The sequence below is a fragment of the Epinephelus moara genome, chromosome 17, assembly GCF_006386435.1.
Source record: "Epinephelus moara isolate mb chromosome 17, YSFRI_EMoa_1.0, whole genome shotgun sequence".
Lineage (NCBI taxonomy): Eukaryota > Metazoa > Chordata > Actinopteri > Perciformes > Serranidae > Epinephelus > Epinephelus moara.
In genome coordinates, this window is record NC_065522.1 from 5,257,429 (window position 1) to 5,272,800 (window position 15,372).

Here is a 15,372-nt window from a genome sequence, read left to right on the forward strand (position 1 = left end):
ACGCTGGGAAACAGCTGCATTTGGGTGGGTAAAAATAAAGGAAGAAAGAAGGAAGAACGGAGGGGAGTCTCCACATGTGGGAAAAGCAGTATTTTAAAGTTGGTGTTTTGCCAAAGCTCTGTCATGGTGAGGTGATGTTTATCTCAGACTATTCTGGGAATTGCATTTCCTGGTTCCTGTGGCTCAGCAACAGCTCTTAATTTGGAAATGAGTGGCTTGTATCACATTAAACAGGGGTTGTCCCTGCATGTAGGAACCTAATGGTTAATAGACATAACAGTCAAAGTGCTTCCAGACTGACAACTTTTCAGGGACTACAAAGCAGCTTTGTTTTAGCATCCTTTGCAGAGTTTATGGGGGTGGGGAGGGGGCCATGGTGGCAACTATGAGGTGAAGTCATTCCTCAACAATCCACTTCCTGTCTGCAGGGCAGCCACCAGTTGGCGTGCATCCTGTTTTTAAGTCCAGGGCATTGCAATGTAATTGAATGTACATTTTGACCAATAAAAGGCCAATGTTGACCAGTGCAGGCCAGTCAGGGTTATGCACCAAATATAAGTAATTACATAACTAACCAATACTAAAGTTGTTTCCTATGGAACTCCTAAACTTGACTAGCATATATATTTATGTTTTAGTGGGCATGTGTTACGCCCCAGACACATGCCGTGACAAGGGAGAAGGGACAGCAGCACAGAACACACACAGCCGTAACAGCATGCATTTCATCCTCTTTATGTTTTCATTTCTCCATTTTAATTTAATTTAATTTAATTTAATTTAATTTAATTTAATTAATTAATTTAATTTTTGAGAATGAGTTTGAGCTACATGAGATTGCTAAAACACCTGAGAATAAGATATTCAAGCTCAAAATCTTTCTTTCTAGGTATGGTTGAACATGTATTTGAGATCTACCAATGGTGGAGTAATCAGATCCCTGTTGGTATCATGCCCCACAGTTCCATCTATGACCTTAGTAAATATAGCCTGGCTAAGCCAAACACCTGCGAGCTGTCTGTCAGAATCACACAGAGGGCAACAGGCAGTGAGAGCATGCGCCACCATATTAATAAGGTCAGAGAACATCATGCTGTCCCCACAGCCATCATGCACAGTCTATGGTACAGTCACATGTATGACCTTTGAGCAGACTCTACCTACCATGATACAGCCTACTATAGCATCATATTCCATTAAAGGATATAATGTTATCTATGTTTTCATGATTTTATTTCCATACACGGTGGCTCAGGATAAGAATAATATTCTGCATTATGTTTACAAATATTTACTGTGGTCATAAAAGTTAGGTTAAGTGCAGGGTGGTTGAAAGTGTTTTGATAGCTGTGCCAGATGGTTGCTGGGTGTTTGTAGGAGTCCTGTTCTGCTTTTTCATATCTTATGTCTTATATATAGTGTTACAGGGAAAGATGTTCATCATCAAATGTGGCCACAGTTTCAAATAAAGAAATGAAAATGTGTAGCAGTAATCCCTGTGAAGAAAAATCTCAGGTCCTACTGTTCTGAACTATTTGTTTTCAACAGGTTTTTCTACTCTAGCTACAGTATCACATCATTGTGTGTCAGATCTCTTCATGTTCTTCTGCTCCAGGCACATTACACAGTCTACACTTCTTTACAGGAAGCAAATTTGTGTTTCCGGGGATAGCAAAGGAATGACACACCTTACTCTCCCTGTGACTGGCTAGTACTCATTTCCTTTCGTTGGTTGTATTAGTTAGAATTAGGAAACAGCATTGAGATTGGCTGGGGTTAGGCTAAGAATGTCAGGGTAAGCCAATCAGAGGCAAGGTGAGGCACAGTAGGGTGAGTCACTCCTTTGCTATCCCAGGAAACGCAAATTCACACATGGGAAGCTACATACTAATGTCAGGGAACAGGAATGCATGATAATATCTGCACATCATCAGTATTGGCCGATATCCACTTTAAAAGTAACTGTCAGAATCGGCCAGCATGCTTTTTCTTATTTTAAACAATGATGGTATATTACATACATTGAAAAGCATTCTATTTCTTGTCTCCATCTGCTGATGGGTCATCATGATAAGAGTATGCATGCATAATATGATGTTCTACTATATAAGGACTTGATGATCACTAAAATTAGGTGAGGAAAAAATAGATATATCGGCCAAGAAAGCCGTGATATATAGCATTTTGGAAAGCGGCAAAAAATCCAGTATCATGCATGCCTATTAGGGAAACATAACTTGGTTGCTGGTGCTGATATTTTTCCCTGATTTTGGATCAGATTCCTGTTGGAACATGTCCTGTTGTATTTAGAAGCTTTTATTGGTGATTTTTCACAGAAGAAAGTGCTGCTTTTCTCTGCAGGTACACTGCTAACGTACATGTAGTTACATGTTAACATCAGGAAAACGTGACCTTGGGTGCCGATGTTGCAAGTTTCTCCCCAGTTTCAGATTATATTACTGCTGGAACATGTCTGGTTGAACTTCTACTGGTGATTTATTCGGTACAGTGTTCTCAGTTACGGTCAGGGACCCAGAAATGCTGACCAATCAGAGCAGACAGAGCTTTTTCAGGAGGGCAGCTAAAAAGAAAGGCACTAAAACACAGTGTCTTAGACAGAGGGTGATAACAGTGTTTCAACACAGACAGTATGAGGACCATGAATGCATGGAAACATGTTCTAGTAGAGACCCTAAATACAATGATAAACCTGAAAATTGCATAATAGGTCCTCTTTAAGACAGATATGGTGGTTTAAGGCAGCACATATACTGCAAATTAGATTTCAGAAATTATTTAATCAAAGTAGCCAATCAGGACTAAACCCAGTTGTGTTATGATAGTGGAGATAGTCGCTCTCAGTTAAAAAAAAAAAAAAAGGTCATTGTTCAGGCTGCAGCTTCAAACATTCAGTTATTATACATAACCCCAAGTATCCACATATTAACAACATCTTGCATATTCTTCTTTTATATTTGCACTCACATGAAACTGCATAAAATCCAAATTGTAAAAAAGAAAAAATATGAAATGTGTCAGGAGAGGTCAAGAAGCCACAGGCTTATACAAACAGACCTCCTCTCAACTTAAAGGGGAACTAATGTTTTTTTCAACCTGGACCCTATTTTCTGATCTACTTTTGTCTAAATGAGTGATAGGATGTTCAATATTTGACATTTCTCCAGTACGAAGCTAGGGCTGACCTGCCTGCAGCCCGTGAGCGTGCGCTATATTAAATAATAGGGCACTCAGACAGCGTCAAACAACATCAAAATACGTCCATTAAAAGTGTTTTTTTCACACAGATAGGCTCGGATTGTTAGTATAATTATCCAACAACATAACAGAAAGGAGAAATGAACGTCTGTGTTTACCTTTAGCTGGATTCGGACATGTTCCTCTGCCTGTTGCTGCTCCCTCTCTCTCTCCTCGTCCGCTCTTCAATTTCAGTGAGCCATGCATCCGTGTACGTCTGTGTTCAAATAAATACGGGCGGTCATCAAATTCAAATGGCTAATCCAGATCAAGTTGGTCAAAATCGAGTAAAAATTTGGATATGTTTGTTGCGGCAAGTCAAAACACTCACTCAGCGGGTGAAGGTCTGGCTCTGAAATCTCATGTCTCACGAGATTTGAGTTGTTGCACTCCGCTGGAGTGACCTTACAAACGTGAGGAGTTACTCTGTTTGGAGTAATCATGGCTGAATTTTCACCCAACTTTGACCAACTGGATCTGGATAAGCCATTTGAATTTGATGACTGCCCGTATTTATTTGAACACAGAGTACACGGACGTACACGGACGCAGAGCTCATTGAAACTGAAGATCTTGATCATTTAAGTCCAGTTTAAATTCATGCTTAAACTGTACTCAATACTGTTTGTCTACACACGTGTGGTTGTCGTTTTATACTGTTATGTAAATATTTTATCTTGGAATTTAAATTTTTCCTTAATATTTCCATTTTTTTCTTCTTATTGCCTGCCTTTGAAGTATGCTGTTTGTGCCTCAAGTAATCAGTAGTTTGACCCTGTACATTTAATGTACTAATGTGCAACAAGCACACTATTGCCTATTTACACATCTAGTAGCCTAGATAAGAAACATCATTATCTTTCTTTTGGAAGGATGCAAGTTCAGTTCTCACTTTCCTTTTTGCTCTGTTCATGTTGCCCCCAATTATTCTACAATATAATTGTCTTTTTAGCTGCTAAATGCTACACCATGCTCACTTTCTAGTTGCTAACTGTGTTGTCTGCTGTTTGGTGCTGAGTGGGTAGTGTCAGACTTTATCTCTGAAAACAGCTGCCTATTGCTGCTGGATACCAGGTTTAAGTGAAACAGTAAATTTGGGGTCTGAAAAACCAAACAAATGTGCTAAAACAAGCTAAAATGCAGAAGGAAAACTGCAGAGAAGGTCATTCTCTGTAGGTTCTTTACTATTCTAGGGATGTACAATAATAGCAGGGGGTCATCGGTATTGGCCAATGTCAGCTTTAAAATGAACTATCAGAATCAGCCAACATGCTTTTTCTTACTTTGCACAATAAATGCATATTACATACACTGAAAAATTATTATACTTCATTTCTCCATCTGTTGGTGGGCCATTACAGTTAGACCATGCATGTATAATATGATGTCAATTCCACCACAGAAGAGACTTGATGATCACTAAAATTAGGTTGGGGAAAAAAAAGTGGGTATCAGTGGTATCAGTTATCTGCCAAATGAGTTGATATATATCGTCATATCGGATATCGGCAAAAAATCCAAGATTGTGGATCCCTATAGTATTCTTTACTATATTTTCAGAATCAGTTATTTGATCCATTGTTATTATGAAAATATTTATTAGTATGGCTTTAAGTCGTTTGTTGTTATTCTTTTTGCTTTAACAATTCCTTTACTATACCACAGTTGTCACACATATTAGATATTCATGTTTTAATTGTTCATATATTGTTTTGTTATTTAAGTGATACTTTAACATAGCATATAATCATTTGACCTAATGTTCAGCGCAGCTTTAATGTTTCATAGCAGTGCTAGGAGGCTAACAGTTGTACTGTTGCGGGCATCTGTGAGTGCAGCAGCTTTGAGCCAACAGCTCACTTCCCTTGAGGCAGCTGGTGTTGATCATGTGATGTGATAAGCTTTGAGGCTTTGTGTCTCAGAGGCAGTACTGGGGACAACAGTTGTCCATGGTATTTGACGCAGTGCTTGACCCAGCTCTGAGGAGGCTCATGTGTCTGGTGACCGGCCATCACAAGGATGTCATGACCATCAGTCATCTCTGTGTCGCTGGAGACTGCTGACTAGAGGAAGAGGACAAAGGACGCTCTCAACAGTGACTCAGCTGAAAACAAAACAGCAACAAAACAACTGATATTGCACAGTTTTCTGCCATTCCACCATAACAACTTAATTGCATATTTGTTGTCACAGAAAAATGTGCTTAGCTGGTGTGTTGGTTTTACTTTCAGTTTTGCACATTGTAACATTGAGCTGTTAACTGACAATTTGGTGGTGCAGTACATGTTTAGTCTAGCTTATCATAAGACCAGGAGCAGAGGGAAGCAGTTAGCCTAGCTTTATGAAAAGTGGGACAAAAAATATACGGTCCATTTGCTGGTCAAGAAATAGCTCCAGTGTGTAAGATAACTCTTCCCCTCTCCCCCTCCACCTGCTTTCTTGACCTATCTCATTTAACATAAGCATACCTCTCAAAATGTCAGTGTTTCTTAAAATTGTGTAGCAAATATCACTATTTGCTACACAGTCTGCTACTCCTGTAATGAAGGACAGTCCCTATATTCCCTACCAGCAGCTCCTGTGTTCAGGGAGGTAAAAATAACTGATTTTGTCAGTGGAGTCTGGCTTTGAAGAGAGCATAGATAAGTTTCACTTTTAGTTTAGCTCCCTGTCAGAAAGGGCTGTCTGATTGGGAAGTACTGAGCATACAACTGGATAAATGAGACTTGGATTACACTGCACAAGTTATGTGAGGGTTTGTAAACAGATGTTTTGATATAGTTTTGCTGTTATTAAACACAGACTCCCCCATGACTTCAATTCGTCAAGAATTTTCTCAGTTTTTTGGATTCTTTGTTTACTTGGAGACATGCAAGAAAAACTGAAGTTTTCTTCATGAGTTCAACATAACACAGGGCGTGTAATTGATATACAGATCTTCATGTGGGAGGTTAATGCTACAGTGTACAATGACATTTTAGATAAGTGTTCTTCCAACTTTGTATCAGCAGCATTAGGGTGAAGTGAGGTTATAATCTTGTTTTCCTGTCTTGTAGCAGTTTCCTGTGTGAAAATCTAGTTTTACTGCCCTTATTGTTTTGGTTGTTATTGTGCTCGCATTGTACGTTTTCCTATAGAGTTGTGTTCTATCAAACTGCCACAAACTAACTGACAGAAATTGAATGAGAGAAACTTTTGGGACAGGTAGCATTACTCCAGCATTACTCCAGCATAGGAGTATTGGTTGGATTCTGCATGTCTGGGCACATGATGAAGCTGCTATGTGTAGTCTGCTGTGTGCTCTATACTGTCTAAGGATTTAGAGGTGAAAAGGTAAAGTCTGACACTAATATCAATATTGTGTATATGTTAACAAAGCGTTGCACGCCACCCATGACCTACATGTATACACTTGACATGTCAAGGAGGAGATTGATGATCTCATGAGTAAAAGAAAGAGTGTGTGTGTGTGTCTGTCTGTCTGTGTCTGTGTGTTGCTAGGGAGTGGCGGGAGCTGGCAGTGCTGGGCACAAGCTCAGATTCATGGTCCTCTGTGCCTTGTACAAACACAGCCATAGTAGGAGAACACACAACAGGCCTCTGTTACAGCTCCAAGTAAAGCAGTCTGCACCTTCAGTTAGATGGTTCATTAAAGGAGCATTCACTGCAAATGTACTGATCCGAAGAACAGATTCTGTGGAGAAGAGCCAGGGATCATTTTAGGTGAATTTCTGTATCTAATCAATGTACGTCATTGGAGGTATTTTGTCTTGTTTTGTTTTGTTTGAAAAGCTAAAGTGATGCTGGGATGTTCTGTTTGTAATCTAAGTTAAATGGGTATCAGTTCCAGTGCTGCTTTCATACATCAAAACATTACCAGATGTTGGGGAGTTCTAGTGTCTCAAAAATGTAAGTTCAAGTCTTTAGTATCTCCAGAATGAGCTGTGTGAAGTCTGACAAATGTCCTCATGTGATGTCACTTGAGTCAACATCTGTTGGGTCTGAAGTTTGAAAAGCAAAAAAAATCTGGAGGTGTGAGAAGTGTTTTGACAGGACCTCTGAAGCAGAGTGGGTCCATTTTTTAAAACCCACCCATACCTATAAAGCTCAGTATCAGACCCAACCCATTAACCATCATCATGTCTAAGCTGCGCCCGCCTCCACTTGTCAATAAAGGTCCCACAATCCAACCTGCCCCCGTGATTAAACACACACAGGCTACAGTCACTCACATTAAGCTGGGTTCTCTGTTCTTGAATGACAAATCCAGCTGAGGAAAAGTCTCTTTCATGCACTCGATGTCGGGATGACATAAACATTCCATGCAGGTTAGGAAACATTTGAGCATGCTCCTTCCACCACTATGAAACCTCAAAAGAATCCTCCTTGGGTGTCTTGAACTCAAAGGCATCTTCGGGCTGCAAAGGTTCACTGGAGTCCTCCACGACAGTGACGAATGTGACGACAGGGTCAAAGGTTCTGACTTGTGTCATTGACTTTGAAAAATAAAAGCAATAGCAGCTTGATAATAGTGATTTAGATGTCAAAATATTACAACATATACAGGACATCGTTTTCATTTGTTTTATTATTATATATATATATATATATATGGGTACCTGACCCGGTGCAGGGCTCTGCTCTGTAGACTCTCATCTCTGCTGCATGCTCAAGGCTCCAGGGTACATTAGCTGCTACTATGCTACTAGCATAACACACCCCAATCTTCCACCCAGCTGTCAATGGTTGAGTTGCATTTTGGGTAATGTAAGCACCAGGTTTCGCAAGAATGTGTAAAATAAAAAAAGATATCTGTGGTTCCATGCACACATTTTAACCCTGTTTTTGACCATCTATAGGGAGTGCAATGGTACATCAGTGGAGTACCCTCTTAAAGAAGGATTCCATTTTATTCATTAGTTACGGTTATACTGCACTCACCAAAGTAATTGCTGAGACCTCTCTCTACAAATTGCTACAATGAAGTCTGCTGGGACAACATCAGCAGTCAGACCATTAGACTGGTTGGAAACAATCCAACAGTTAATCCAGATTATCTAAATCACTTTAATGGCAGGTCAAACTGAACATTAGCACATCTGAAATGTTGCTAGCAGCTCAAGGTTGAAGCAGAAGGTGCATCTTGAAACTATAAATTAACAGTTTGGGTCATAATTTAACCTTTCATTTTCTCTTTCAAGGATATTTGTCTAACCAAAGGGTTTGTTTGCAATGTGTGTGACTGTCTGATTTCTTGGATTTCTTCCCCTTTGGATGCAGCATTACTGAGTTACATCACAGGAAGTAGATGATCCATACTGAGGACGAAAAATCAGGATATCTCTGCTGCTTTCGTTTTGACCATTCTGTCTTTGATCTGCCTTCCAAATTGGTGGAATGATACTTTAAAGGTCCAGTGTGTAGGATTTAGGGGGATATATTGGCAGAAATGGAACGTAAGAAGTATGTTTTCTTAAGTGTATAATCACCTGAAAATAGGAATTACTGTGTTCTCCTTACTTTAGAATGAGCTGTTATATCTACATAGGGAGCAAGTCTCCATTTATGGAGATCACAGTAGCCCAGAAAAGACAAACCAAACACTGGCTCCAGATAGGGACACAGTGTTTTTGTGTCGGTCACCATAGTAAGAAGCCCAACTGCACTGAGTGGCACCAGGGTTTCTAACATGAAACTGCTTTACTCAGTGTTCCAGTGTTTAAATCATTCTCATTTATAAAACAGCGCCTAGGATCCAGACTCAATATGTACTGTACGTACAGACAAAAGCCAAAAGTGGCACGCGCCAAAAAATATTCGACAATTTCTATAGTCAGGCTTCAACCTCACCATCTGTGTCGCCAATTTCCCATCTTCAAAATGTGCATAAGCATGCATCAAAGTTCCTTCCATCAGGTCTGTCTTTATAGATCACAATTTTTCCGTGGGAAGTTGGCCTCATTTTGTGTGTATGCTATGTTTATAAGTGAGACCCCTGGTTCGTTTGTTTTGGAGAGAAAGAGACATTTGTGGATAATTAGGCTTCCTGTGAAAATCCCCTGAATGTCTGGATCTTATCATAAAAAAAGTGACCTCACACTGGCATACACTGGACTAGCCACCCGCAGTGACATGTCAGACTGCGTCGGAAATATATGAATTTGTAACGTGACACTGCATTCCTCTGTGTTTTTACCAGTTTAAATCACCGGCTCTGTTTGTTTTGAAGAGGAGGAGACTTCTGTGGATAATTCGGCTGCCGATAAAAAACCTCCAACGTGATGAACACTGAAGGAATTCTAAGGATAAGTTTATGCTGGTTGCCATCTGCAATTCACTAATAGACACCACCAAATCCCCTTACACACTTTACCTTTAAAGCTCTTCTGCTAGATTCTGATTGAAGGTAATATGGAGCAAGTCTTCCTACAGGTAGAACAGAAGAACACATTTAAGTTAGACAACACAACAGCTGAAACAATCTGAAATAACTGACAAAAAATATTAGGTTGAGTTAGAAAATCCTTAGAGACAGTCCTGGTTGTACAAGCAGTGTGAGACTCAGCACGTGTGGGGATTTCCACACCCCTCTTATCTATACAGACCACATTGAGTCATTCAGCAGCTTTGCTGGCTTTTAAACATATTCATATCAATGCAGTTGGGGGACTCAAACCTGATAAAATTAAAAATTAAAAAGAAAGAAAAAGTGTAATGTTCAGCTCAGCAACAGCTCTGACATTATAAATATCCCATACTCTCTAAATACAGCATAGAATCGCAATATTTTGCGTGGCCATATTGTATTGATTCACAGATGCTAAGTATCAATCTTTTTTTATATACATTCGTCATTTTTGCAAATACACATTTTAATACAACTTTTTGTATTAGAATAATAAATAATTGCTTTTTCGGTCCACTAGATGGCGCTGATGTTTTCTCCTGGTGAGGTCAGCAGAGGTCTCAGGCAGTTATGTTTGCCACTTGTAAACACTGTACCATTTAAACAAACTTCTTATGCTGCATTCACTGTCTCCAGTAAATTATGCTACTCTCAATGTTAATGGTTACAGACATTTAAACAGTATATTATATAACAATACACAGAATACATGGAACATATCCTATGGTTTATATAGAAAATAACTCAGGGGGTTACACATCTATGTATCAACAGGGGTTTGGCAATATTTTTTGACCAAAGCAGATGGTGCTGTTATCTGACCCAACAATCTGGGAGTGGAATTGTGGGTGGGGTAAATCAACCGAGGGACAAAATCAAATTTAAAGCTGTGCTAACATTTGAAAAATTGATAAAATATTTATGTTTAGTGTGAAAGAAACGGCTCATAGTAAAAAAAAACAATCGAGAATTATCCCCAATTCTGCAGCTCCCCTCAACTCTGCTGAGCATTTTAGCCTCTTTTAGCTTATTGTTTTCATTTTGCACCCCTTAAAGGGTAACTTCAGTATTTTTACACCTGGATCCTACTTTACCAGGTCTTTGCTTCCATGTAACTAATGGGAACAGCAATTTTTGAAATTGGTCCAATATTGAGCGAGAACGCTGCAGCAGGCAAAGGTGACACAGGTTGCAATGTAAACACTCAGGGCGTTTGTGCACTGACAGTGTACATCCAATAATAATATGTTACTGAGTGTATGACCCCACAGAGGTAGACTTTTTTGATGAGAAAGATCCTTTTTATCTAGTCAGAAACAGCCCCGAAATCGCCAGCACCAGTCCCACCAGACTTCATTTAAATAAACAGTAATTTAAGTGTTTATAGAGCCAACATATTTTCACACCTAACTAGATGAGTTAAGTGTTTATTTCAACCCAACCAGAGGTGGTGATTGTTGGAATAGTGAAAAGATGAGCCGAGATGACTTTTGTGAGTTTTATTTTGTTTCTGTCCACTTTGAATGCAGTGTGTTTTACAATGATAAAATTACTGTTTATTTAAATGGAGCCTGTCAAAAAAAATTGAAACACTTCACAAAAGCTGTAAGTCAGAAGCCGATGGGTTGCGTGAGGGTCAGGTGGTTTTGGCAGTGGAGGGTCTGGCTCTGTGTGAGCGTGGGCTCATCAGCTCTAATGGAGTAGAGGAGACAGTGCAGACGGACTGGGAGTACTGAGGCTCCTCCTCACAGTTTTCTTCACTCAGTGTCAGTTCATTGAGACGGACACCTTTCAGCTCTGTATAGTGCGGACCAGAGAAGAGCCTCATCACTGCACAGACTTGGGGAACCTGCAGGACCGTATCCTTAAAGGTAATGATCACCACCAGGCCCACCAGCAGGTAACCTGTGGAGAGAGGAGAATATAAATATATCTCCATTATCTTTTAATGACTTTGTCTCATCACTCTGGCACCTCTCTATAACTAACGCATGTGTGTAATGACAACAGAATAATAAAAAAAAAAAGTTATTTACCCCCAGAGGGATTTATAAACTACTTCTTCTGTCTGTCAACATGCACATTTAGGGTAACATTAAAAAGTCTATCAAAAAGAGAGGTTTTGATGGCTTGTCAAAAATGTCTTAGGAAGATTTGACCTCCAGAACTCAGTATTTCTAAAATCCTGGCTGTGGGCCTGAAAGTGCCTGTAATGTCGTTCGTTCCACCATTTCATTTGTTGCCGTTTTCCAACCTTTCTTAGATTGCTATCATACCTATATACATAGACTGTATAAAATAAAAGATGTAGCTATCATGATGTCACCCATGGGTTTGTGGTCTCCTGTTCTGAAACTTAAAGTCTGGCATTTTGGCCATCACCATCTTGCTTTTTTGGAGCCAGAACTGACCAGATCTGTTAGTGCAACCAAACGCTGGCTTTTTTTCAACGACCAAACTTTTACATTTAACTTTCATGAACTGAAAACACTATGGCTGCGCCTGTAGTCAGTGAACCTGGGGTTATGTCATGGTTATGTTAGGCCTACCTGACCAACATTACCGCTGTAGCAGCATCTGGTCAGCGTTGGCCTCCACCTTCACCCAAAATGGTTAATTTTCCGTACTTATACTCTTGATAATATTTAAACCAGTGAGTTACATAAAAAATTTTCCCCTACCGTTGTCATGAATGGAGAAATTAACTAAAAATTTTAACATGGGGGTCTATGGGGATTGACTCGCTCTTGGAGCAAACCTCAAGTGGCCATTAGTAGAACTGCAGTATCTGGCTGGTGGTTTGCTAACTACAATATGACAGCTAACTGTCACTAGAAGATCTAGCGTTCATCTTTAGTTAGTATTAAAATTGCAGTCTTTTTTAGGGGGTTTTGGCCACTTTGGGGTAAAACTGCAACAAGCTGATAATCCCAGTTTGACATGCAGTTTTTACATGACAGCAGACACAGAGCAACATTAGCATTGATTGCCTTGTGTCCACTTGATGAATGTTAGTCCAATATTTACTCTCTTTTAACAGTTTTTTGTCTCCACCAACTGAAATATCTGTATCTATATCTAGAGATGAGGGAAACTGTAGAGTTGGTCATAATTCTTAGTATTTTCTTGAACTGATATCACAGCTCAATATATTACTTACATTATAATGATACAATTATAATCAATAAAATGCAATTGTTTAGAGAGGACATCTAGTCACATGCACTTACATGTGGTGAGGAGTTGGAGTGTCTCCTTGGCTGTCGGGCCCCAGGTTCTCCCAAGAGCATCTCCTCCCTGGCCAACAGTGCTCAGGATGACAAAGCAGAAGAAAAGAGCATCCAGAAAGCTCCAGTCGGGCTCCAGCACACAGACCAGGAGGGCAGGGACGAGGAAAAGGAGGAAGAGGACAAGCACAGAGAGGAGGCCAGCATGGACAGAGGTGGCCTGGGCATAGGGCAAACCCCAGTAAGTGTGCAAGTGGTGGACAGGAACGTGGGTGATGACAGGGAGGAGGAGGTTGGAGAGGAGGGTGAGGAGGAGCAGGGTGAGGGGAATCCCCAGGGTGCAGTAGAAGATACAGAAGAGCTTGGCCTCATCTGATTTCGGGGTGTAAGTGTCAGAACCTGAGGAAGAGGACAGGAGTGAGAGGTCTGCAGGGAGGAAGGCAAATACATGAAACAGTTTGGCAATTAAAGACAAACCTCAAGAAAAAAAAAAAATCTGTGATGTCATCACAATGTTAAGTCTGTGAGCTGAGTGGGAACTTGTGGGCAGAGCCAGGGAGAGAAACATTACTGTGCACATTAGAGTAAACCCAGGAACTACAAACTTTTTTTTTAACGAGTGCGCCAGGCGAGCAATTCCACAGGACTGAATAGGCGCCATTACAAATCTATGGTTAAAATACCCAACTTTACAGCAGAAATAAACTATATATATAGTTAATTTACCCTCTTTAAAGGGCTTTAAGTTATGCATAATTAAGGCGGGCCGCTTTGAGTGACAGGCTGTCTGCCAATAGCGTCATCTGCTTGTCAGTCAGATTCACCACTCGCTCCTTCACAGCTCCAGCTTCTTGCCCAAATATGGTCACTTCTGGCTCCATAATCCAAGATGGCGATGGCCAACATGCCAAACTTGAGGCTTTGAAATAGGAGTCCACAAACCAATGGGTGACGTCACTGTAGCTACATCCAATTTTTTTTTTTTACAGTCTATGCTTTTACATAAACAGTAATTTCGGCGTGAACAAAGCCAGCATATTTTTATTTACATCTAACTGGATGATTTAAGGATTTATTTTAACCAAACCAGAGTTGGTGATTGATGCAACAGTGTAGAGATGAACCAAGATTGTTTGAGTTTTGTGCTGCTTCTGTTGACTTTGAATGAAGTGTGTTTTAGCATAATAAAATTACTGTTTATTTAAATGGAGTCTGGTGAGTTTGATGATTTCAATTCCTGGCTGTTTCTGGTTAAACAAAAAGGATCTTACTCTTTCGCAAAATGTCTACCTCTGTGAGGATCCTTTCCATAATGTTGTCAGACACTTGGAACAGTCTGGGCCTGTCAGTGGCAAAACAGGCACTTGAGTGTTTACATTGCAGCATGCTTTGCCGCTGCTCTCACTCAATATTGAACCAGTTTCAAAAATTGCTGTCCCCAATAGTCACCAGATACAAAAACATAGGAAAATAGGGTCCAGGTTGAAAAATACTATTTACCTCTGGCTTTGTAGATTAATTTAAAGTGCAGAAAGCCACATAGCAACTCTTCATAATGCTAGCAAATACTTTGTTTTCCCCTGCAGCATAAAAAGATGTGACATTATGTGGGTGTTCTCACTGATACTGACTGAAACTATAGTGAAAGCAAGGCTTAAGGGAACCGATCTAAAAGCTAATTGTGCCAATATTCTATAGCCATTACATTGTCTAATCAACATTTACTTCATAATGATAAGTTAAAGCAAAATTTAAGCATGACAAATTGTGATTAAAGTATTCACAAGTTGCAGCCCAATTCCAAATGTCTACACGTCTGGACTGCATCTTACCCATGGTGGTCAGCGTGACAATGACAAAGTAGAGAGACGATGTGAAGTCGTAGCGTCTCTCCTCACCATCAGCCTTCAGAACAGCTACGTCACTGTGGTGAGCAGAGAGAGCTTTCACCAGCAGCTGGCTCAGCCTGCTCTCGTCCACACACGGGTTCTCCCGCAGGAAGGAGCGACGCAGCTCCTCCACCTCGGCTCTCAGCTCCTCCTCCACCGGCTTCTCCACAGCTGTGAACACCAGACCTCCCAGCAGAACAAAGAGCAGGTAGCAGAGAAGCAGGCAGGCGAATGCATTGACCTGGCAGAACAGTCCCAGTGAAGACACAAGCTGGGCCATTGTTGGTTCTGACGGCTGCTCCTCTACAGACTGCAACCAGATACTGAAAGCTAGTTAGGCTTTAAATATTTAGAAAGGTAGAGCAGACCACAGACACAGGCCCGATCAAAGGGATGGATCAGGTGAAACTATTCTGAATTATACACACCAGGCAGGCTTGATGGACCTTTGACCACCAAATTATTGGTGGTTAATCTTGATTGTATAGATCCACTGTGCTGTCAGAGGGAAGATGTGTGAGAAGCATCCATGTTTTCACAGATGTAAACTGTAACTGCAACTTGACTGGTTCACAGAGGCCTACAACCCAGAGGA

The 15,372-nt window shown here is 40.4% G+C and overlaps 1 protein-coding gene across 1 annotated transcript; it reads right to left on the bottom strand.

Moving 5' to 3' along the window:
• Window positions 1-11,145: 11,145 nt before the first annotated feature.
• On the bottom strand, window positions 11,146-15,259 carry kcnk7 (potassium channel, subfamily K, member 7). Its single transcript, XM_050067340.1, has 3 exons — window positions 14,721-15,259; window positions 12,892-13,287; window positions 11,146-11,566 (listed from the first exon to the last, which is right to left on the bottom strand). The coding sequence occupies exons 1-3, from the start codon at window positions 15,055-15,057 to the stop codon at window positions 11,298-11,300; spliced, it is 1,002 nt and encodes a 333-aa protein (XP_049923297.1). The 5' UTR covers window positions 15,058-15,259; the 3' UTR covers window positions 11,146-11,297.
• Between the last annotated feature and the right edge of the window lie 113 nt (window positions 15,260-15,372).

Bases quoted from the DNA above. Each gene is read 5' to 3' on its own strand.
- kcnk7 (XM_050067340.1), bottom strand. From the start codon at position 15,057: ATGGCCCAGCTTGTGTCTTCACTGGGACTGTTCTGCCAGGTCAATGCA. The intron at 13,288-14,720 runs GTAAGATGCAGT...CCTCTTCCTCAG, and splicing joins TGTCACGCTGACCACCATGG to GTTCTGACACTTACACCCCG. The intron at 11,567-12,891 runs GTAAGTGCATGT...CTCTCTCCACAG, and splicing joins ACTCCAACTCCTCACCACAT to GTTACCTGCTGGTGGGCCTG.